General features: G+C 41.0%; 2 protein-coding genes across 3 annotated transcripts in view; one reads left to right on the forward strand and one right to left on the reverse strand.

Moving 5' to 3' along the window:
- Window positions 1–1,038: 1,038 nt before the first annotated feature.
- Window positions 1,039–10,614, reverse strand: ERG28 (ergosterol biosynthesis 28 homolog). Its single transcript, XM_069489057.1, has 5 exons — window positions 10,203–10,614; window positions 7,411–7,573; window positions 5,086–5,176; window positions 2,036–2,154; window positions 1,039–1,902 (listed from the first exon to the last, which is right to left on the reverse strand). Exons 2-5 carry the CDS (start codon window positions 7,541–7,543, stop codon window positions 1,823–1,825), a joined length of 423 nt encoding a protein of 140 aa, XP_069345158.1. The 5' UTR covers window positions 7,544–7,573; window positions 10,203–10,614; the 3' UTR covers window positions 1,039–1,822.
- A 1-nt stretch (window position 10,615) lies between these two features.
- Window positions 10,616–22,320, forward strand: part of TTLL5 (tubulin tyrosine ligase like 5) — a 276,452-nt gene continuing 264,747 nt past the window's right edge. For both annotated transcript variants that reach the window (XM_069489049.1, XM_069489040.1), the window contains exons 1-3: window positions 10,616–10,810; window positions 12,512–12,680; window positions 18,885–18,991. In XM_069489049.1, the coding sequence (XP_069345150.1) occupies window positions 12,607–12,680; window positions 18,885–18,991 (181 nt within the window). In that variant the 5' untranslated portion in view covers window positions 10,616–10,810; window positions 12,512–12,606. The remainder of the gene's footprint in view (window positions 10,811–12,511; window positions 12,681–18,884; window positions 18,992–22,320) is intronic.

Below are 22,320 nucleotides of genomic sequence, written 5' to 3' on the forward strand. Positions count from 1 at the left end.
ACCTGTCTCAAAGAAAAAAAAAAAAAAAAGCCTTAACTGCTAGAGAATTCCCAGTGTATTTAAGTACAAATGTCAAGCTTCCTCCCATGTCTCTACAAGGCCTGTTTCCCTTTCTGACCTTATCATCTACCTTTCACTTCCCAAGTCTTCATCATACTGTAGTAACACTCATCTTACTCCTTGAACAAGACTGTTCCTACCTTCCAGCTGCTGCTCCCTCTGCCCTAAAAGCCTGCTTCTTAAGACACCTGACCCCTGGGCATTCAGGTCTCTCAGCTCAAATCCCACCTTCTCAGGGAGGACTTTCTGATGACCTAATCTTAGTTATGTCCCCACCTCCCACCCTCTTCTCGATCAAAATATCTTGTTTTCTGTAGAATTCTTATCACTATCTGAAGTTCTTTCATGTGTTGGTTTGTTGACTGTTACCTTGACGACAATGTCAGGCCCAGAGGAGCAGGGTCATTGCTTATGTTGTTCATTTCTCTTTCCCAAGCGCCTGGCATGGAGAAGTAGCCAATAAATATTTGTTGAAACAGCAAATAGCCTTTTGGGTACACATGCTGAGGGCCCAGCCAGTGGGAGGGCCCGCTGGGGAGTGTTCAGAGGGCAACTGTCCATTCCAGTGCATTATCCTCAGGGTTTAGCTGCCGTCTTTTCATGGTCACGCAGCTGTTTCTTTTATTTTCTGTCTCTGCTATGCTGCCTAGTTCTATTTTCTATCTCTGCTTTCTCAAGAATCTGCTGCTTCTTTAGGAAGAAAACAAGAAAGGGTACTGACTGTTTAGTTGTGAACACAGAATCTTGAAGGTAGTGAAAAAGAGAAAGATTTGACTTCAAGAATACAAGAGAAATGAGCAAGTGACAATAAGGAGGTGGAGGGAGCCAGGGTTACCTGTGTCTTGAGCTGTCCTATTCACTGTGGTGTATTCGATCAGGTAGAAAGCTATGATTCTCCTATCCTAGGGGTCAGAGGGCAGGAGTGCTCTTGTCTTAGGGGAGGTCAAAGTACAAGGACTGAACACAGCAGAGGGTTTTTCTGTTTATTACAAAACTCCTTACACAAATACAACTGAGCAGAAGGTCTAAAAACATCCCAGACTCTTCCAACCCTCATCCTTCTGTAGATAGAAGGAGAGCCATGGTCCTGCTCGTGCACAGGAGAGCCCTTCTTAGAAGAACTGCCTGTCCCTTGGATGGTTCAGAGTCTTGGGTCCAGCAGCAGAGAGGAACCCAACACGTGTGGACAACCTCTTGAAGCAGCCCTTGGTCACAGCTGCTCTGGGTGGGCAGCAGCTTTAAGTTTCACAGTTCGCATGTTCCCACCACACAAGTCAAATCAAAGAATGAAAATAAAAGAGAAAACGAGCAGAAGGCTGGAAAAGGGAGCCTGGAAGAGGTTGCAGGAAGAAGGACACACAGTAGGCTTCTTAGGTGCTGGCAATTTCTTGACTTGGATGGAGTTACAGACTATTCACTTTAAAATTATTCTTTAAATTGTACATTCATGTTATATACTTTTCTGTATGCATGTTATATCTTAAAATTTTAAAAATATAAAAAAAAAACTTAAGAGGCTAAAAGAGAATAAAGGGGCTGATGATGAAACAGAAAAGAAGAAATTAAAGAGCAGACAGAAATGGGAACAGAACAGAGGAAAAGTGCGCATCAGACTTGACAAACACAAATAAAAACCCAGAATGTGACTATGGCTCAAGAAAAAGGACACTTTCTGATTATATCAATTACTTGTCAATTACGACGAAGGAAAAAGACAGTAAAGGTGGAAGACAATGAAGTCTTAGAGGTGGTAATGTTGGCCTCAGTTTCTTTTCTTCTGTCTGGATACTGGTTCTGCTTCTAGGTACCGGAGCCCAACTAGCATACCCAGGATGGAGAAACCTTAAATACAGAGAAAAGATTAGTGACTGACATAAACCCAGCACCTTTCTTCTATCTCCCTGTGTCCACTCTTTGTATCAGCCCTAGTGCTTAGACAGTCCCTGCAGGAGGTCGAGGGTGGTTGGATGCTTACTTGCCACCATCAGGGGTGCCAGGACACCAATTGTGGGAGCTGCAGTTCCATATACAAACAACTCTGAGAGGAAGTGCCCCAGGGCGAGGAGGAAGGTCCACAGTGTGATGTGATAGAGCCTGTAAGGGAGCAGACAGAAATGGAAACTGAGGTTACTGTTTGTTCAGTACAGAGCAGAGGAAAAGTATCAGTCAGACTTGACAAACACAAAAACCCAGGATGTGACTATGGCTCAAGAAAAAGGATATTTTTTGATTGTATCAATTTATTCTCATTTAGGGCAAAACTGAAGGTTTCAAACAATTGCTAAACTGAGAGAATGGTCCAGGCATCCAGAGGGGATCTCTAAGTCTTAGCAAGGTGGTGAACCCAGCCATAGCAGAGCGGAGTCTGGATTATGACCATCCTAGGCAGTGTAGACAATTTTGGATCAATCATGCTTATATACTCTATTTATCCAAATTGGCTGACTCTGTAGTCTAACCCTACCTGGCAGGTGTCTGGCCATGTGCTAGTCAGTGTTTACATGATGGATGCCACAGAATGAATGGCCTGGATGGGGAAGAGGAGCAAAGACATCTCTGCAGCTTTTAGATGCTCTTGCAGTATGGGCTGGTTACCTTGTGTCTTAGCCTAGAAAAGTGGTCAGGTAGAAGACACAATGACAACCTCACGGGAAGAGAGCTTGTTCCTCAGCTTTAACTATGAGGTTGAGAAGAGATAAGCTATTAGATGACTGACCATTTGGTTTGCTGATATCTTTAAGTATAAAATTTTTAAAAAATAATGAAATATTTCCGACATTCAAAAATAGACTACTACTATGAACCCTAATGCAACCAATACCCAGCTCCATTAAATCTCAGCATTTTGACATTTTTGTTTCAGTTTTTACTAAGAAATAAAACGTTACAGATAGCAGTTATCTGTGTGTCCTTATCCCAGCCTGATCCTGTTCTCCTCCCTCCCCTGAAACAACCAATATCTTAAATTTGATTTTTATCACTCCTGTGCATGTTTTTATACATTTTGTAAACATGTATGTATGTGTAATTTTGAGTTTCCAGTTAGTGAGGAAATAGGATCAGAGTGCACATCAGAAGTGCATGGGTCAAAGTCCTAGACTAGAGAGGTTTGGAAGCAGGAAGTCAGTATTTGCAGCTATCTGGTGTTGGGAGAGGGGAAAAATGAATGGGTAACAAAGATAAAGATAAGTCCGAGTTATCTCTGTTCACTCTAAAAGCACAACAAACAAAAGACATAGCGCTTATACCTATCAGCAATTCTTCATCATGGTAAAGGTCTTCAAAATGATTATTCAATCCTCCCTCCCTCTCAGTCGCCCTGAGAGGTAGAACAGATATCTATTCTCATTTTATAGATGAAGTGACCGAGGTGCAGAGAAGGTAAATAATGAACCTGCTGCTGTGAAGCCAGTTACCAACAGAACTGGGACCAGAACCCAATTTCTTCTTTCCATTGTTGGCCCAAGGCTGTTTCCACTAAACCACACTGCTTCCAAAAATACGTGTCAATCTAGGACAAGTAAACCACAGTTTCAAGCTTGGAAAAAAAAAATTTAAAAATAAGTTAGAGAGATCAAAGGGCTAATAGCTCTGCCTCAAATCCCACTTGAGTCAGTCTTCCTCAGTTTAAATTAATTAGATCTCTAATATTTAGATCTGCAAAATCAGGAATGAATATCACTACCTCCCAGGGCTGCTAGGAAATTTAATCAAGATCATGTAGGTAAAAACTCCTGGTATGATAAAAGGAGCTCAGCTGGGTACAGTGGCATGTGCTTGTAGTCCCAGCTACTCAGGAGGCTAAAGCAGGAGGATCACTTGAGCCCAGTAGTTCAAGACCAGCCTGGGCAATATAATGAGATCCTCACCTCTAAAAAATAAAAATAACAAAATTAAAAAAGAGAGGGGCTTAAAAAATATTATTGTCTCCTTTCTTCCCTACATGCTGAGAGCTTGGATAAGATAGAAAAATATTTTAATGTGAAGTTGGCATTTTGGTAGCCTCCCCTAGTGACCTGAACAAACTGTTGCCACCTAGATAGTGATGATGATCTGTCTGTTGCTGGGCTGAAAGCTCGAGCCCCCTCCAGTGGCCAGAACCAGTTACGGCTTCTGACTGCAAGCAGTTGTTCCATACGGGTCTGTTTGAGTATCCTGGGACTAAGACAGGTAGAATACAGGAGTCCTAGGTTCTCTTTTACCCTTACCTACTGACTGCGTAAGTATATAACAGGTTACTTATGGGTTCCTCTTTCGTCATGGATTGTGATTTCTGTTCATTCCTGCTTCTTAGGAGGAATATGAGAAAGGTATGTGTGGGTGGCTACTCTAAAAAGAGCATACCACTCTACTTCTTTAGTAGAAGAAAGGATGATTTTTTTTCTTTTTTCTTTTTTTTTGAGACAGGGTCTTAGTTGGCTCTGTTGCCCAGGCTACAGTGCAGTGACATCATCCCAGCTCACTGCAAACCTCAAATTCCCAGGCTCAAGTGATCTTCCCGCTTAAGCCTTCTAAGTAGCTGGGACTACAGGCGTGTGCCACCAAACCTGGCTATTTTTATTTTTATTTTGTAGAGACAGGGTTTTGCTATTGCCCAGGCTGGTCTCGCACTCCTGGCCTCAAGCAATTTTCCCACCTCAGCCTCCCAAAGTGCTGGGATTATAGGTGTGAGCCACTGCTCCTGGCCAAGGCTGATTATTTAGAAAGAAGTAGAGGGGTATAAAAGGAGGGCAGGGCGAGAGGTAAAGGGGTATGATGCAGGCCACTGGATAATGATGTTGCCAGTTTGCTATGTCTGTTCCAAAGAATTTTCAGACTCTAAAGAAGACCTGTTAAGCCTATTATGTTTTTTAGGCCTGGAAGGAATGGAGCCTATTAGTTTTTTATTATCCACCTTCTAGGTTAATGTATTAAAATGATTAACAGGTCCCAATGGTGTCGGGGCTTGGCCAGGGTAGGCAGTGGGTATGCCTAATATCTGATTTCCAACAAAAAGATGCTAAAGTTCTTCCTTCCCTTACATACGTCTTGTTGTGAATGTCAACGGCACAGAGGCAGCGAATCACTGATGAGAGCAGTGTCCAGATCCCAAAGGTCCGAGCTTGGAGGCCATTCACTGTGTAGCAGAAAAAAGCAAGCCTGTTGAGAAGGGGAGGGTTGGGGTTCCTACCAAACTTCTCCTACTTCATTGGTGGTTCATGGCAGGTAGGGAGCTGAACCTGACCTCCCTGTGGCTGGGCAGAACGGAGGCTCTGGTGTTGCACATGGGAACTGGAAGGAATTCCAGAATGACTACTTCTGGATTCTCTTCAAATGTCTACAGTTGGAAGGAGATTTCTAAGAGTGGAAACCCAATAAAGAGCCCACTTAGCCAAATAACTCCTGGATGTAGTAGTTTATACCCTCTGCTCCTGATGGCTCACTGGGTCTGGATCAGATAGGTTTGGGAAAATGTTGCAGAGAATGGTCTATCAATACAAGAGGCCTAGGAGGCCCATAAACATTCAAGGCTGATCCAGGAGAGAACTCAGAGATACTGGGGACCAATCTAAATGTCCACATATGGTCTTCAAGAGATTCAAGTCCCAGTATCTCTTCTTGAATCCAGATTTACATTGTTGAATGAAGCCAACACCAGGCTGGTTTCCTGTGCACATGGTAGTGGAACAACACATTGTTTCTTTGGTATTTGCTGGGGGCACCTTAATCTTGGTGGCTTCATTCAGACACTGCTGTATTAAATATTTTGTCCAGAAAGTATGGGTCATATTCCACCATAATAGTGGTTCTTGACCCTGGGCATTTATTACAATCAACTGAGGGAGTTTTATAAAATTTCAAGGCCTGGTTACCAGACCAATTATATGGTACTCCACGGTAGTGGGTTGTTGGCAGAAGTATTTTCTAGAAACTCCCTGCTTGGGTGATTTAAATGCATAGCAATAGATCTAAGGCATCCAGTGGCTTGGGAATGCGAAACGAGTGAAAGCAAAGATATTTCCTTTGCTGGTGTATAACAGCTGAAAGGTCTATTAATGTTTGTTTGGGCTTTAAGGATTTTTCCAGCCTTTGGAAAGCCTGACAGCTCTATCAAATTCACAACACTGAAGATCTTTAGATGGCAGTGAGAAAAAATTACATATGCCAACCAAATATCTAGAATTATCCCCAGAGGGCTACATTCTTTATTAACCAGTAGTCAATGAGATTACTGAAGTGGAGTACTTCACCAGACCTAACCAGATTAGGTACCAAGTGAAATTCAATGGGACACTCCAGAGCACTGGAACAAACAGAAGAGCATCATGACAGCCCCCAGATCATGACAGAGGAAGCAGCTTCACTTCTGGGCTGGCCAAACATACACATACAGTTCTGCCCAGCTAGATGCCCTTTAGCAAGTCATGTGACTTCAGAGCCTCTCTGTCTCAACTTTAAATTCAAAAGGTTAGACCAGATAACCTCTAAAAACCTGTGAATCTATACAGGGTTCCATGATCACTTGAGGGTGAAAAAATGGAATTGTCCTGCTCACTTTTCCAGGTTCTTTAATGCAAATATATTTGAGCTTTGCTCAAAATGAGACTTAGCCTATTTAATTTCATTTTATGCCCAGACGTTGCACAACAATGAGCTAGGTCAGAGCCTGAATCTGGGTTAGCTATAAATGTGACACAGAATTATCAGCTGCTGTGAAACGATGCTGCAGCTCTAACTACCCCACACATCAGTGGGATGAAATGCAAGCCGAAATGTACAAACACTCTCAGGAAAGAGGCTCAGGAAGCCAAGAAGGGCCACTGTGGGCCTTGTGAAGTTTCATTTTGGGAGAACAACTTGGAGGGACTATGTCACAGGAAGACCTTGGATTCGTAACTCTCCATCTGTAACACAGAATATAAACCATGTGTGCCTCCACATGATTTCTGAAAAGGGCTTTGAGATAATATGAAAAACTTCTTTATGGCTTTCTAGGGGGGCATCACAGAGCCACCAGGAAACTCTATTTCCTCACTTGCCCTTATCATGCTTTTTGTACACACTAATTGCCTGGGGCAGTGTAAAATGAATGAAAAAGTATTCAGAGAAGCTTAGGGGGAAAAAGGGTCAAGTACCCACCATAAAGTATGACTCCAGTGGCTGCCAAAGGCCAGATAAGGCAGCACCAGAATCACCTGGGACGTATTTAGAAACTGGAGTCCTGGGCCCCACTGGGTTCAGTAAATAGGTTTGGTGACGGAAATGGGTACCTGTGCTTTGTTTTTAATGTTATTCTGATGGGCAGCCTGGTTTGGGAAGCACAATGTAGTCCAGTCCTACAAAGGATGTAGAAATTCTTTGACTTCTTACCAAGGTTTGGCTTGCCAGTGTAGAGCTTTTCATAGAGAAAGGTGTGGTCTCGGAAGCTCTGTAGTGTGTTCCCCATGGCTATGATGGACACCATAACCAGCCAGCTTCTTAACACATTCAGGAAACGGCTCATGACTCCCCTAAACCCGAGAGGGCTTTTTGCCTTGGAAACAAAGGCAGAGGACATGAGACAATGAAGGTCAGCCTGCTTCAACCATAAGCTCTCGCATCTCTGTGGTTAACCTATGTCCCACTCATGAGTGCTTAGCTGGCCAATCACTTCATAAATTCCTGCCCAAGTCCTCTAGGCTCATCCACCCCTAGTTTCTTAACACACTACTCTTACTTCACAGGGTTAGCATGCTACCTTTGAACATCTACCCTATGTCATGTGTCGGGGAGATACCCTGAGTGACAACAGCTAGATAACATAGTGGGTGAAAATAACAAACCTATCCAGAAAAAATGGGGAGAAAAAAGGGAGAAGAAAAGGAGGTGTACAAATATTACTATAAACTAATCAAATGGATTTCTGTGTAAAACTTATAGAAATTGGTTTCAATATTTAGTCACACAAATGGTAGTGAATGAACAGTATACTTTGCAATAAGTGGCACAGTACTTATCTTTGTCTAAGCAATTTCTCCAAAATATTACCCTAAATCAGAACTTTTGTCAGTTGGAATCAGTTCTCTTATATCTTTACTTTTTCATGCCATTGCTTTGTAATTCAAGTGGCTCAAAGGTGATTATAAATCTATTCACAGATACCTGCCTGGCTATTGATGACAGATCCTTCCAAGCCTACAGAAGCCTTACACATTTGAGTGGAACTTATGGGGTGAAGGCTCTATTTACATCCTTAGGTTTTCTGTACTCTGGTTCTCTAGTACACCATGTCCCATAAACTAGAAGAACAATCTAAAAGTTAAAAATAAATAAACTACTGTGACTTTACAACTAGTAGAAAATTATTTGGAGATGGAAACAGTAATCTTAGTGTTGGGTTGCAAAAGAAATTATAATAGCTATCAGTTATTGGCCACTTGTGCTGAGCACTGTGCCAAGCACCTAACATACATTATCTATTTAATCCTTATAATAAGGTAGTCATACACTATTAATATTTCCATTTTACAGGTGAGGGTTGGAACAGAGAGGTTAAATGAGTTTCTTTTTTTTTTTTTTTTTTTTTGTTGAGACAGAGTCTCACTTTGTTGTCCAGGCTAGAGTGAGTGCCGTGGCATCAGCTTAGCTCACAGCAACCTCAAACTCCTGGGCTTAAGCGATCCTACTGCCTCAGCCTCCCGAGTAGCTGGGACTACAGGCATGCGCCACTATGCCCGGCTAATTTTTTCTGTATAGATTTTTAGTTGTCCATATAATGTCTTTCTATTTTTAGTAGAGACGGGGTCTCGCTCTTGCTCAGGCTGGTCTCGAACTCCTGACCTCGAGCGATCCACCCGCCTCGGCCTCCCAGAGTGCTAGGATTACAGGCGTGAGCCACCGCGCCCGGCCTAAATGAGTTTCTTGAGATCACACAGTTAATACATGGCAGAGCTGCAATACCACCTCACTGAGATTTTGATGAAGTTCCCATTTTTGAGAAAGAAAAGTGTACCATATCCACTTTTGTCTTCAAGTTGTATAGAAAATACAATTAGATTACATGCTTTGTGTTTTTAAAAAAATGCTTAGATCAACCTTTGTTGAGTAGTGATTTCAATGAGCTTGATTTAAATAAAACAAATATAAAGAATCTAATAATGGAAGAACTTCTTCCCATCTTTAGTATTATTAGCCCATGTTTTATCTGATGTCAGGTTAACTTCTTGGCTATAAAGTGGTAATAAAATATTAGGCTTCCTTTGTCACTTTGGCAATAGAAGTTTTAGTATTGTCCTACACTACTCAGCTGAGATATATATTAAAGTCAGCAATGGCTCAAGACAGTATGAAGCACCCAAAAATGAACATAACAGAGCTCTAGAGGAGGAAGGGTAAATTGATGAGTTCCTCAGGGACAGGTGGATCAAAAAGGTGGACTCTGTCCAAGTCCAAAGAGACTAGGGGCCCACTGGACATCACAGCAGGTATAGCCTGGACCAAGATCCAACAATCCTCTTTATTTTCTCACCCTCTCCAAGCATGCATCCTCCCCCCCTTTTTCAGCAGAACTTATGCCTTCCATTTCACAGAAGCTCTTAGAAATCCCAACAGGTAGGTGATGACAGAGCCTGAGCACTTCCAAATTGCTCTGGCAACTCCTCAACCCCATTTCCCTAAAGCTTTAGGGCCTCCTAGAGTGTATACAACATCTATTTCAAATTTTGCCCTGGCCCAGCCCAGCATATGTATGTGTGGTGTTAAAACTTAGAGTCACCGAGAGAGGGATTCCTATCCTGGCCTTACCATTTAGTAGCTGTGTGACCCTGGGCAAGTCATTTACACTTTTCAGCCTCGTTTCCTCATCTGCAAAATGCAGATAATAGATATCTACCTCAAGGGTTCTTACAAGAATTATATGAGAAAAAGTGAAGGCTCCTTGCATAGTGCTGGGCTCACAGTGCTGCTCATTGGTTCATCCATTCCTTCACTCCCTGAATTTACCAAGCCTTCTCCATCTTCCTAGCGCCCCCTTGTCCTCATCTCTCGAGCCCTTTTCCCCCCAAAAGGTTGCCTCCCAGATATCTTCCTTCCATCCCACCCCCATTTTCCCATACTCTACGGATTCTCTCAACCAGATGCCACACAGACACATACACCCCTATTCTCCCCCATATTATCCTTACCTGACGACCGGACTCCCAGCACCGCCGGAGCAGTAGCAGCAAACAAGCTCCCCCAGGACAGTTCCAGCCGGGAGTCCACCCGAGCCATTTGTCCCCGCCCCCGCCCTCAGCCCGGCTCCAGGATTGGGTCGTCTCCGTCAGTCCTCGCTCTGATTGGCTGTGTCGATTTTGCTCAAGCAGGAGATGGGGAGTGAACCCCTTTACTGCCAATCAGCGGTTGCCGCTGCCTAAGCCTTTCCCGGGGTACGCCGCTCACGCAGTAAACCCTCCTGTTGAGCGTGGCGGAACTCTGGGTCTGAGTCAACCTTTTAGGGGCGGAGGAAAAAAAGGGCGGAAAAAAGAAGACTCCTCTCTGCCAAAAGCAGGGCTTCGCTCCCGCGCTGCGAGGCGGTGACGACATTCTTCTGCGCCCGCAGCCGAGTGTCGTCAGCGCCGGGTGGCGGGCGCCTGCGCAGTGGCTCCGAGCGGGCGGTTGCTTGTTGGTTGTTGTAGTAACGGGGGAAGCAGCCGTCGGCGGCCGCCGTGAGCCGGGCTGGGGAAGGAGGAGGGAGGTAGGCACGGAGCGCGGTCCCCGCCTGCCGGCCCCGAGCCATGTGAAGATGAGACAGGTAAACGTCTGCGCCGGCGCGCTTCCCTACCCGAGGGAGGTGCGTTCCCGGGTCCAGGCCAGCGCCGTCCGCTGCATTTCCCTCGCAGAGCCCGGGAGCCGCTGTTGGCTTCCGGGCGCGCCGGGTTGAATCGCTGCGGCGGAGTCGCCCTGTCCTTCCTGAGGGGAGCGTCTGCGGACCTACCTGGGATTGGGGTGAGCTGGGGCAGCGGGGCTGAAGGGCAGATCCTTTTAGGGCCAGGACTCCCATTAGGCGAGTGTCCTTAATCTTCTTTTATCGTCCTGTTTCTCCCTGCTCTGCAGGCAGTCCAGGAAAGGTTGACGTCCTTTCCTCGCTTGGAGGTTTTGTTTGTTTTAACTTAAAGGACTTGCCAGCATTTTGGGAAAGGTTGAGAAATCCCGTCGGGAATTTCTGGAATAACGTCACGGAGGTGGTTAGATATTGCCCATTCCGCTCAAGATCTGTAGGGATCATTATTAGGGTCGGTGTTTTTTTGTCTTATTTATAACCTTATCGTATGTGTGAATGCACAGAAAAGTAGAGTTTGGAAATATTGACACCAAGTGGTTATCTCTGGAGGAATGGGATTATGATCATTTGAACATGTTCATTTTCTTTATCTGCAGTTTCTGTTTCTCTAACACACTTAACAAACACGTACTCTTTTCCTATGGAAAAAATATTTTAAGTTAGAAATGCAGTGTTGGCAATATCCCAATTTTAATGCCTATTTGAGATTGAGATCAAAGTTTGTAGTAAGGGAGAAAAATTTTTAAGTGTGTTTGGAAGGGCAGTGGTGTTCCCCCCCCCCCCCGCCCCCCGAGCTATTTATGTGACCCTTTATTCAGGAGAATATGTTAATCTTTTGGTTCATTGTTGACTTTCTTTTACTGGAAACATGATGGCATCTTGCCTGTGTGCTTGTTATAGAGTCTAATAAATATTTGCAACGGTCTTAAGCCTTGAATTTTTATTTATTTTTTTTTTTTTTTTTTTTTTTTTTTTTTTTTTTTGTTGAGACAGAGTCTCACTTTGTTGCCCAGGCTAGAGTGAGTGCCGTGGCGTCAGCTTAGCTCACAGCAACCTCAGACTCCTCGGCTTAAGCGATCCTACTGCCTCAGCCTCCCGAGTAGCTGGGACTACAGGCATGCGCCACTATGCCCGGCTAATTTTTTCTATATAGATTTTTAGTTGTCCATATAATGTCTTTCCATTTTTAGTAGAGACGGGGTCTCGCTCAGGCTGGTCTCGAACTCCTGACCTTGAGCAATCCACCCGCCTCGGCCTCCCAGAGTGCTAGGATTACAGGCGTGAGCCACCGCGCCCGGCCAAATTTTTATTTATTTTTAACCCAGGTCAGGTTTGTCTAGCAAGGAATCTGTTTTAGGAATCAGCCACCTACCTCAGACTGCCCTAAAAGTGAAGTGAGTCTGTCCTTTTGATGCATGTTACATTTAGTATATAAAAGACAACTGAGGAACTCATACTTAATAACAGCTCTTCAAATACATAAAGCACAGACAGTATGTTTGGAAAAAATCTTGATTTTTGTGGCATATTTGAGGCACTTAGATAGAGGGTAAGCTTCTAAAGGTTGGGCACTCTTTAGGAATATTTTCATTTTTGTAATTTGGAAGATCATCAGCAATAATCAATAAGTAGACAACTGCATTCTGTTTCAGACAGTTGACTTTCTTGCAGGAATCTGTGCCATCCAAATTGTTTGATCCAGTGAATCTGCAAGGAAAGGTCCCTGAGGCCCCTGTGTGCTGACTGCATGACAAACCCTAAAGGAAATGCCAGTCGTGATGGCCCGGGACCTGGAAGAAACAGCATCATCCTCAGAGGATGAGGAGGTGGTAAGCCAAGAGTAAGTAATAGCAAGCCTGCTTTTGACCCTTCGCTTTTAGGATGAAAAATAGTTCTCTTTTACTCATATACTTTTTTATCCAATGTCCTTCCTTTGGTATTGTCTGACCCCCTGGTTTTAGCTTCTATCTATAATCTAACTCAAGATTTTATTATGCAGTCTCCATCAACTATCAGAAATTAGATAAGGCTCTGTTTCTGGGCTCTTGCATGAACATGAGCTTTAGATGTTGTAAGATGCAGATAGTAGTTCTTGGTGAACCTTGCTCAGAGCTGCCAACATAGGAGATTTTGAAATTTTTCAAGATTGAGGAAAAGTGGGTCTCCAAACTCTGTGACGTTGGTTATATTTTGCTAATTTTCTCAAAAGCCTTTACAATGATAGAATGGTAGAAATGTAGAGGGATCAGATAATTTACCATAGTAATTCTGGGGCAGGATATTAGAATTCTATAGCGTATGCTGTGTCCCTGAACCACATTACTTTCCTGAGTTCTTTTAGGTAAGAGTCAAGTTTTGTGATTACAGCTGCTATAGATGATGATAAAGGCTTTATCTTATCTGTATCTTATTTAATCTGAAGATTAAACTACTGTATCTTATTTAATCTAAAAATATTATTATTTTATTAAACTCAGTATTACAAATAGCAAGAAACTTCCTCAGGGACCCATAGAGAGTAGGTGATGGATTGAGATTCAGACTTAGCTTTCCTGGATTTTGAAGCACCTTGCCCTTTTATCTCCTCTACTTATTACTTGACACAGTAAAAAGGGAGTCTGGCTTAAAGTTAAAATTCATTTTAAGATTCTCTGTGAGTACTTTTGGATATGTGTGTGTACTGTGTAACCTGAAAAATAGAGATAATATCTCCCAGGCTATTTTGTAGGGGTGTGGTTAGGATCAAATAGAATAATGTGTGTGAAGTTACTTTGTAAGTTATAAAGTGCTATACAAATATAAAGCATTATTCTTACGGTTTAGTATTGAATTTATGGAGGACTTGTTATAAGGTGGAAAATTATATTAATGTAATTTGAAAAAAATTATTTAAACATCAATAAAGCTCTGAGGAAAGGCTTCTCATCGTTGTTAGGTCATGGAAAATAATAGAGATTTGGCAATATATTTGGGTCATTGTTATTCGGGATAATTAAATGGATAATTCCCTTTGGTTACTTTGCCTTCTTGTGACTTTTTGCTTTCAGTGTGTTGCCTCTTTCCCATTTCACACAATTTTTAACTTCTGCTGTAAACATCAGTCTTTCTATTTTCAAGATTGTTTTTTTACTCCATTACTATCTCTCTTATTAGTGGGCTTAGAAGTTGGGCCTGACAAGTATTAGATTGCACTATATGAAACTACCATCTTGGTAGGTTAAAAACAGTCAAATATTGACAATTGTATGTGGTTTTCTCTAATGTTGTTGTAGGTACTCAATAAATACTTGCTGACTGAATTACTAACTAAATGAATGAATAAATGAAGGCTTTATACTTTACATCACATTAGATCAGAGTTCTTAAAGATTTTTAAAATACCATGGATTCCTTACCAGAATATTTTTAAGTGCTTAAAATAAAATACATATTATTACAAAGAGTTCCAATTACATTGAAATGCAGTATCAAAATATTAAAAAATTATAGTAATATGTACTTTTTAATTAATATGTTAAATACTGAGGTCATTTAAAATCTAGGAAAGTTAAATTTTATTTTCTAAAGACAACAGCATGAAGACTTTTTGTTTAGTTTCTATACGATCTTTACACTGTGGGGTGGTCTTTGATTAGCAATTATAGATGGGGAATACTGGGAAGTGGCATAGACATCTGGGCCACCAACGTGAGATGTCTCTATTTTGTGACTGAATGATTACTAGGGCAAGAGTTACCCAATTTTTATCCAGTCTCATTACACTAGCATCTAGATAGACTGTGATTACACGTGACACAGTGATGATTCTAATTACTACCTTAACTTAGAAATAGTGATAGATGTAAATGATATTTTGAGGTATCTACAACTGTAATGGAGTATAAAAGTACCTGTAATTTCAGTTAGAGTCAAAGGCACAGATAATGCTAACACTATTAATACTATATTGGTTGCCTATGTTCATAATTGAGAAATAGTAAATTTCTAGTAGAAGTTAGTGAAAATAAAGGTGTAATTCCCTGCCCCCGTGCCCCATTCAAATTCATGGACATTTTGCGCTTCTTCCTTTCAAACTCCTACTGTTGATTTTTAACTGCTAATCTTTCATCAGCTCATGTTTTGCCTATCAGGTACTTGTTTCATACATTAGGAAGCTTAAATCAATCTTGTTCACACCTGGAGCAGAAGGCTTACGTTTTAAAAGTTGATTTGGATGTTCAAAGGCCTTATATCAAGATTGTTAATTGATGTTGATTTGATCTAAAGATATATATCCATGGACATCTGTTTGATCTGCTCAGCTCTCTAGGCTGTATTAAGGTTTTAATGCCTTGCAATCCTGGCCTGTCCAGGCAGTCCTTGTTTTGCGTGGCATTATTTCAAACAGTAAATGTAAAGAGGCTATTTTTCTATATTTTGCTTGGGGATCCCAAATAAAATTTATATATAGATGTAGAAACCTTCAGATAAGAACTTGATGTAAAGTTTCTTTACCCACTGAAAAAATAGTAACATTAATTTCTATCATAAAATCTGGCTTTCTATCAGTTAAAATGATCATCAACAATCAATTTTAAAGTGAATGCTTCAGGAGTTCAGAGAAGCTGGGGAAAGCTCCATGGAGGTGGGAGACTTGAGGTGGGCCTTGAGGGGTGGGCTTAAACAGAGAAGTGGGAAAGGCATTTCTAGCAGGGGCAGTGGTACGAAGAAGGCATAGCAGCAGGAATAAAAAAGCTGCTTTATATCTTCGTCTTTGAGTTATGTAGGCTGGGTCCCAGAAGTGAACATGCCTTATGAAATTGCTCCTTAAAAACTAAAATGTTCTTAGGCTTTCAATAATGTGAACCATGAAACCAGTCTACTTGAATAACTGAACATTCAAATGCTTTGTTCTTTCATGCCTATAAAATTTAAGATTTTCTTAATATATACCAGTTTCTGATATGAATAAAAATTTAAAGTCCCAATTTTCAGTTTCCCAATCATTTTGAATTTTTCCTTTTAGCACCACCTGGTGGGGGCATGTTTTCCATGGCAATTTTGCCTCTGCCTTAAGTATTTTTTAGTTGATCTTACTGAATTGATCATTGGTCTATTCCCTCTTTTATTTTTACTTAGGTTGTAAGTGAAAAGATTTCTCTGTCAGAGGTTTGGCTTTCCCCAGATAGTATAATTAGAGCCTGGGCTCTTCTCAGCTGTCTGTTTATTGTGTTCCTGACTCTTATGGGGCATTGTAGCAGCAATCCATTGTTTGTAAATGCTAAGGCATAGTGGTGCCAGTTGGTAGCTAGTGCTAGATTGACAGAGAAATTTGGATAGTTTCCAAAGTTTCTAAGACTTTGTAGTTTAGGCTGCCTATTTTTTATCTGTTGACTTAGAAATATGGTGGAAAAATTAAGGTTGGAAGAGATCATAGGAATCATCTGGCCTCATGCCCACATTTTACAGTTGTTTAAGATTAAAAAGCAAGCCACAAAAAATCCTTGCTAAGAAAATGTTCCCTATAGATACCATTTCTCATAAATTGACACTATTACCCAGGTCAAAGAACAAGAACAATAATCACCTACATTCCGTTTCTGGAAAACAGGGAATGAACTAGATATGATGTTCTTTACTTTCTTCACTAAAAAGCTATTGGCAGCTCATCCCAAATATAACGGCTGCCTCACTTCTAAGATTGGTAGCTTGGCAGCCTGTGCACTCAAAGTGTGAATCTTTTTAAATTTGGATTGGAAGGGTCTGATTTTGCCCTGAGGTTTGTGGTATAGACTTTGTTAAGGGGTATAGTTATGTGAGTTTTAAAGAGCAGAGTGAATCTTGGCTAAATAGATCTTATTCCATTTAAGGAATTGATCAGTTTAAATTCCTGAAGAGTTGAGTGCAAGGTGTTCAATATATAGGACTTCATTGAAATTCAATTAGGGAGGCAAAGGGTGGAAAGAAAATACACACAGTGTTCGAATACCTGTTCTCTTACTTAACCAGCTGTATGACCTTGGGCGAGTTACTTAACCTCTCTGAGACACTTTTTCTTCAGTTCATAGTGTGGATAAGGGGATTAAATGAGATAACATGTGAAAGTGTCAGGTTTTACTCTGAAATGTTGGTTCTTAGTGTGCTCATGGCCGAAGAATGGCCAGACACACCAAAGTAAGGCAAGCATGAAAATGAGGTTTATTGAGGAGAGAAAGACAGGATTATAGGGTAAGAGCAAGACATAGGTTTACAGAGCATGATACATACACCACAGATGATGACTGGACCCATTGTCGCAGCAAAGGGAGAGCAAAAGGAAGGGCGCAAAAAAGGGACTTGGTTATGGCCTGGGTCTTGTTTTATAGTACCTGGATCGGGACCTCTCTAGTGGCTCAGACATCACCATGCAATCACTTTGATTGGACAGTTGGGAGTTGCATTACTATGCATGCGAGTTGTTCTAGTTTAATTTCCAGATTCTATGGTACCTGTGCTGCTTGGCCGGTGGGCTCGAGGGTCCTCTGCATTCTTTTGTAGCTGGCGCACTAAGTTGATTGGCAGATTCATAGGGTATTCCCTCCTCCTCCAGATATGGTAGTAGCTCAGGACAGGATCAAAGTGGGGCAGGACCAAGATGGGGGCCTGGGGCCCACCCTTGCCCTTCTTCCCAGGTGGGGCAGTTACACCAAGGCAAGGTGCCCACTTTCGTCCTTAGGAGACCTGGAATCCCTTGCTAACTACCTAACAAAAGCTCTTAGTTTAAATCCTGGCACATAGTAGAGACTCAGTTCATTTAATTTTCTTTCCCTTCCTACATCCCTGCCCTAAGGATGAAGATTTTCCTAATCTGTGAGTAAATGTCCATCTATCCAAGATTAATTAAACTTAACTTTCCTGAGGCTAGGGATAGAGAATAAAGTCAGAGGTCCTTCTGTGTACTGTGGTTTTATGCTGGAGGAAAATATATGTTGTTCCATTTAGCGTAGGCTTTCTTTAAAATGTGTGATTTTAATTGGGATACTTGTATCAATTTAGGGTTCCTAGGTCAGAATCTTAGGATGGGTCATCAGATTGGCTTGAAAAGGTACTATAGGGTACAAAAGGGGCATGTAAATTATTGGGAACATAGTCGGTTTCTTTATGTGTGTAAGGGATTAAAACATAACTCAAATTGTCCTAAATAATAAAGGGAATTTGTTAATTCATATTTAGGCAAGTCTTGATTCTACAACTCCAATTTTAGAATCCAGGACCTCATTTCTCTCCTTCTTTCAGTCAGGCTTCCACTGACTTCCTCCTTTACCGACAGCTCCAGGCTCTCCCCTCAAGGTCACAAAATGGCTGTGGCAGTTCCAGATTTCTCATTCTCATCCTATACCACCAAGAGGAAGAGGCCATCATCTGTAGCTGCTACAGAAGGGAAAGAAAGCATTGCTTTCTCAGAGGGTCTCAGAACGCGTCTCATTACACTCAAGGGCTCCAGTTGGTTTATGTGCCCATCTCTGAACCAGTCACTATAACCAGATGATAAAATACACTGATTGGATGAAACCAATCAAGGCCCATCCCTGGAGCAGGGACAGAGTTAATCCTAAACAAGCATATGGCTAAGAATGCGAGATGAGGCCGGAGCAGTGGCTCATGCCTGTAAACCTAGCAATCTGGGAGGCCAAGGTGAGCAGATCGCTTGAGGTCAGGAATTTGAGACCGGCCTGAGCAAGAGTGAGACCCTGTCTCTACAAAAAATAGAAAAAATTAGTTGGCCAGGTGTGGTGGCGCATGCCTGTAGTCCCAGCTACTTGGGAAGCTGAGGCAGGAGGATTGCTTGAGCCCTGGAGTTTGAGGTTGCAATGAACTATGATGACCCCACTGCACTCTAGTGAGTCTCTGTCTCAAAAAAAAAAAGTGGGGGGTGGGGGGAGATGAGTGATTTTTCAGAGGATATTTGGGATTCTCATTCTAGAAGGAAGGGGAAAATTGCCAAACAACAAACCACAGTCATCTGCTTCAGCAGTTAATTCAGATTTTGAGCTGTAAATTAATGAAGCCTTTGTTATGGTTTTAGGGATCATCCATGTATCATGTGGACTGGAGGCTGCAGGAGAATTCCAGTTTTGGTATTCCATGCTGAGGCTATTCTGACAAAGGACAACAATATTCGAGTAATTGGAGGTGGGTGTAACCTCTCCCACAGAGGGCAGAGCTGGGCATGGCCTTGACAACCTTGTCTTGAAGAAATTGAGATGGCATATATTAATAGGTAGGGAAAGGGCTTGGCCATGAGAAAAATTTATGGAGTTGTTACACTTCAAAGATTATAATTTCTTAATTTGTTTTCTGCTCATGTTATTCCTCTGAACTTTTTTTTCAGAATTATGTGTGCATGTGTTTATTTTTTTTAAATCGTGGTAAAATGCATGTAACAAAATTTATGAATTTAACCATTTTAGAATATACAATTTGTTGTTATTTAGTACATTCACAATATTGTGCAACTGTACCACTATCTAGTTCTAGAACACTTTCATCATCTCAACAGTAATCACCAGTCACCCCCCATTCCCTCATACTGCCAGTCCCTGGCAGCCACTAATCTACTTTCTGTCCCTGTGGATTTACCTACTCTGGATATTTCATATAAAGGAATCATACAATATTTGGCCTTTTGTGTCTGGCTTCTTTCACTTAGCATGATGTTTTCAAGGCTCATCCATGTTGGAGCATGTATCAGTCCTTCATTCCTTTCTATGGCTGAATAATATTTATTCTATTGTATGGATATATCACATTTTGTTTATCCATTCATCAGTTGATGGACATTTGTGATGTTTCCACGTTTTGTCTATTGTGAATAGTGCCGATATGAATGTGGACAGATTGTTGTTTGAACATCTGTTTTCAGTTCTTTTGGGTATTAACCAGGAATGGAATTTCTAGGTCATACAGTAATTCTGTTTAACTTATTAAGGATCTGTCAAACTGTTTTCCACAGTGGCTGCGCCATTTTCATTCCCACCAACAATGTATGTGGGTTCCACTTTCTCCACATCCTCAGAAACATTTGCTATTTTCTGGTTTTTAAATTATAGCCATATTAGTGAATGTAAAGTGGTATTTGATGTGGTTTTGTAATGAATGACTAATGACATTGATGTGCTTGTTGGCCACCTGTTTATCTTCTTTGGAGAAATGTCTATTCAGGGCCTTTCCTTATTTTTAAAATTGGCTTGTTTGTCTTTTTTGTTGTTGAGCTTTAAGAGTTCTTTATACATTCTGGATATGGGACCCTTGTATACGAGGGCTGTCCAGAAAAAAAAAAAAGCCATTGTTAATATAAAGAGAACGGTTTGCACAACATCTATGTAACCTGGCAGCCAAGGAGAGTGGAGTGGAATGCGCATGCGTGAACAATGATGCCTTCACTGTACTAGTCAGGGGTGCGCTAGACGTTGGTGATTGAGCATGTGTACTGTGTGGCCGTCATATTGAACATGACTGAGTGAGCAGAGCAACGAATCTGCATCAAATTTTGTGTTAAGCCTGAACATTCCTCCATGGAAAATATTCAGATGATTCAGAAGGCGTTTGGGGATGATGTAATGAGTATAGCGCAAATAAAAGTGTGGCACAAACACTTCAAAGACAGTCGAGAATCTGTTGAAAGTGATCCATGTTCTGGAAGACCTGCAACAAGCAGAACACCTGAGAATGTTGAACGTGTACAGGTTAGGTTAAGAGATGCTGGGAGAACCGTGTGAGGTCACAAGGTGCCTACTTTGGAGGGGAATGAGGGGTCATTGTCCTATGTACAATGTTTCTTACATCTTGTATCTTCTTCAATAAATGTGTCTATTTTTCATATTACATAGCTGGATACTTTCCAGACAGACTTGGTATGATTTGCAAGTATTTTTTCCTATTCTGTGAATTGTTTTTTCACTTTCTTAATGGTGTTCTTTCATGAGCAAAAGTTTTTAGTTTTGATGATGTCCAGTTTATCTAATTATTGTTTTGTTGTTTGTACTCTTGGTGTCATATCTAAGAAACTATTGCCTAGCCCAAGGTCATGACCCCTATGTTTTTTCCTAAGAGTTTTATAGATTAACCTCTTATATTTGGAGCAATATAGTCTTTGATCCATTTTAAGTTAATTTTTTAATATGGTATTAGGTAAGGTCCGCCCTCATTCTTTTGCATTTGGATATTCAATTGTCCCAGCACAATTAGCTGAAGAGATTGTTCTTTCCCCATTGAATGGTCTTGGCCCTATTGTCAAAAATTAGTTGACCATAGATGTATGGGTTTATTTATGGATTCTTAATATTCCATTGATCTGTATATTTATTCTTTTGTTAGTACCACATTGTTTTGACTACTGTATCTTTATATTAAGTTTTGAAATTGGGAAGTGTGAGTGCTGTAATGTTGTTTTTCTTCTTTAAGATTGTTTTTGCTATTCAGGGTCCCCTTGCTATTCCACAAGAATTTTAGGATTAGCTTTTATGCTTGTGTAAAATGGCTGTTGGGATGTTGATAGGGAGTGCATTGTATCTGTAAATTGCTTTTGAGAGTATTGCCACTTTAACGTATTTAGTCTTCCAATCCATGCACATGATATCGTTACAATTATTTAGGACTTCTTTAATTTCTTTCAGCAATGTTTTGTAGTTTTCACTGTACAAGTAAATATTATACCTCCTTCGTTAAATTTATTCCTAAATATTTTATTCTTTTTGATGTTATTGTAACTAGAATTGTTTTCTGAATTTCATTTTGGGGTTGTTCATTGCTAGTATATGGAAATAACAGTTGAGTGTTGTATATTGATTTTGTATCCTGAAACTTTGCTGAACTCATTCATTGCTATAATATATTTTGTGTGTGTATATTCCTTAGGATGTCTGCATATAATATCTCATCTGCAAATAGAGTTAATTTTATTTCTTCCTTTCCAACCTGGATGCCTTTTATTTCTTTTTCTAGCCTAATTGCTCTAGCTAGAATTTCCAGTACAATGTTGACTAGAAAGAGGGCATCGTTGTTTGTTCCTGAGTGTAGAGGGAAAGCTTTCTGTCCTTCACTGTTCAGCCTGATGTTAGCTGTGGGTTTTTCATAAATGACCTTTATCATGTTGAGGAAGCTCCCTTCCATTCCTAGTTTGTTGTGTGTTTTTATCATGAAAAAATGTTGGATTTTGTCAAAGGCTTTTTCTATATCAATTGAGAAACCTTTTTTTTTCCTTCATTATATTAATGTGGTGTATTATTACATTGATTGACTTTTTGTACATTGAACCCCCCTTACATTCCTGAGATAAATCCCACTTGGTCAAGGTGTATAATCCTTTTAATATGCTGCTGGTTTTGGTTTGCTAGTATTGTGTTGAAGATTTCTGTGTCTGTATTTATACAGGGTATTGGTCTATAGTTTTGTTTTCTTCTGATGCCTTTATCTGGCTTTGGTATCAGCGTAATGTGATAGAGTGAGTTGCCTCTTCTTGG

This window comes from Eulemur rufifrons, chromosome 2, assembly GCF_041146395.1.
Source record: "Eulemur rufifrons isolate Redbay chromosome 2, OSU_ERuf_1, whole genome shotgun sequence".
NCBI lineage: Eukaryota > Metazoa > Chordata > Mammalia > Primates > Lemuridae > Eulemur > Eulemur rufifrons.

Coding starts and splice junctions, on each gene's coding strand:
- ERG28 (XM_069489057.1), bottom strand. CDS start 7,543: ATGAGCCGTTTCCTGAATGTGTTAAGAAGCTGGCTGGTTATGGTGTCC. Junction 5,177..7,410: donor CACTGGCAAGCCAAACCTTG/GTAAGAAGTCAA, acceptor TCTGCTACACAG/TGAATGGCCTCCAAGCTCGG. Junction 1,903..2,035: donor GGCACCCCTGATGGTGGCAA/GTAAGCATCCAA, acceptor TCTGTATTTAAG/GTTTCTCCATCCTGGGTATG.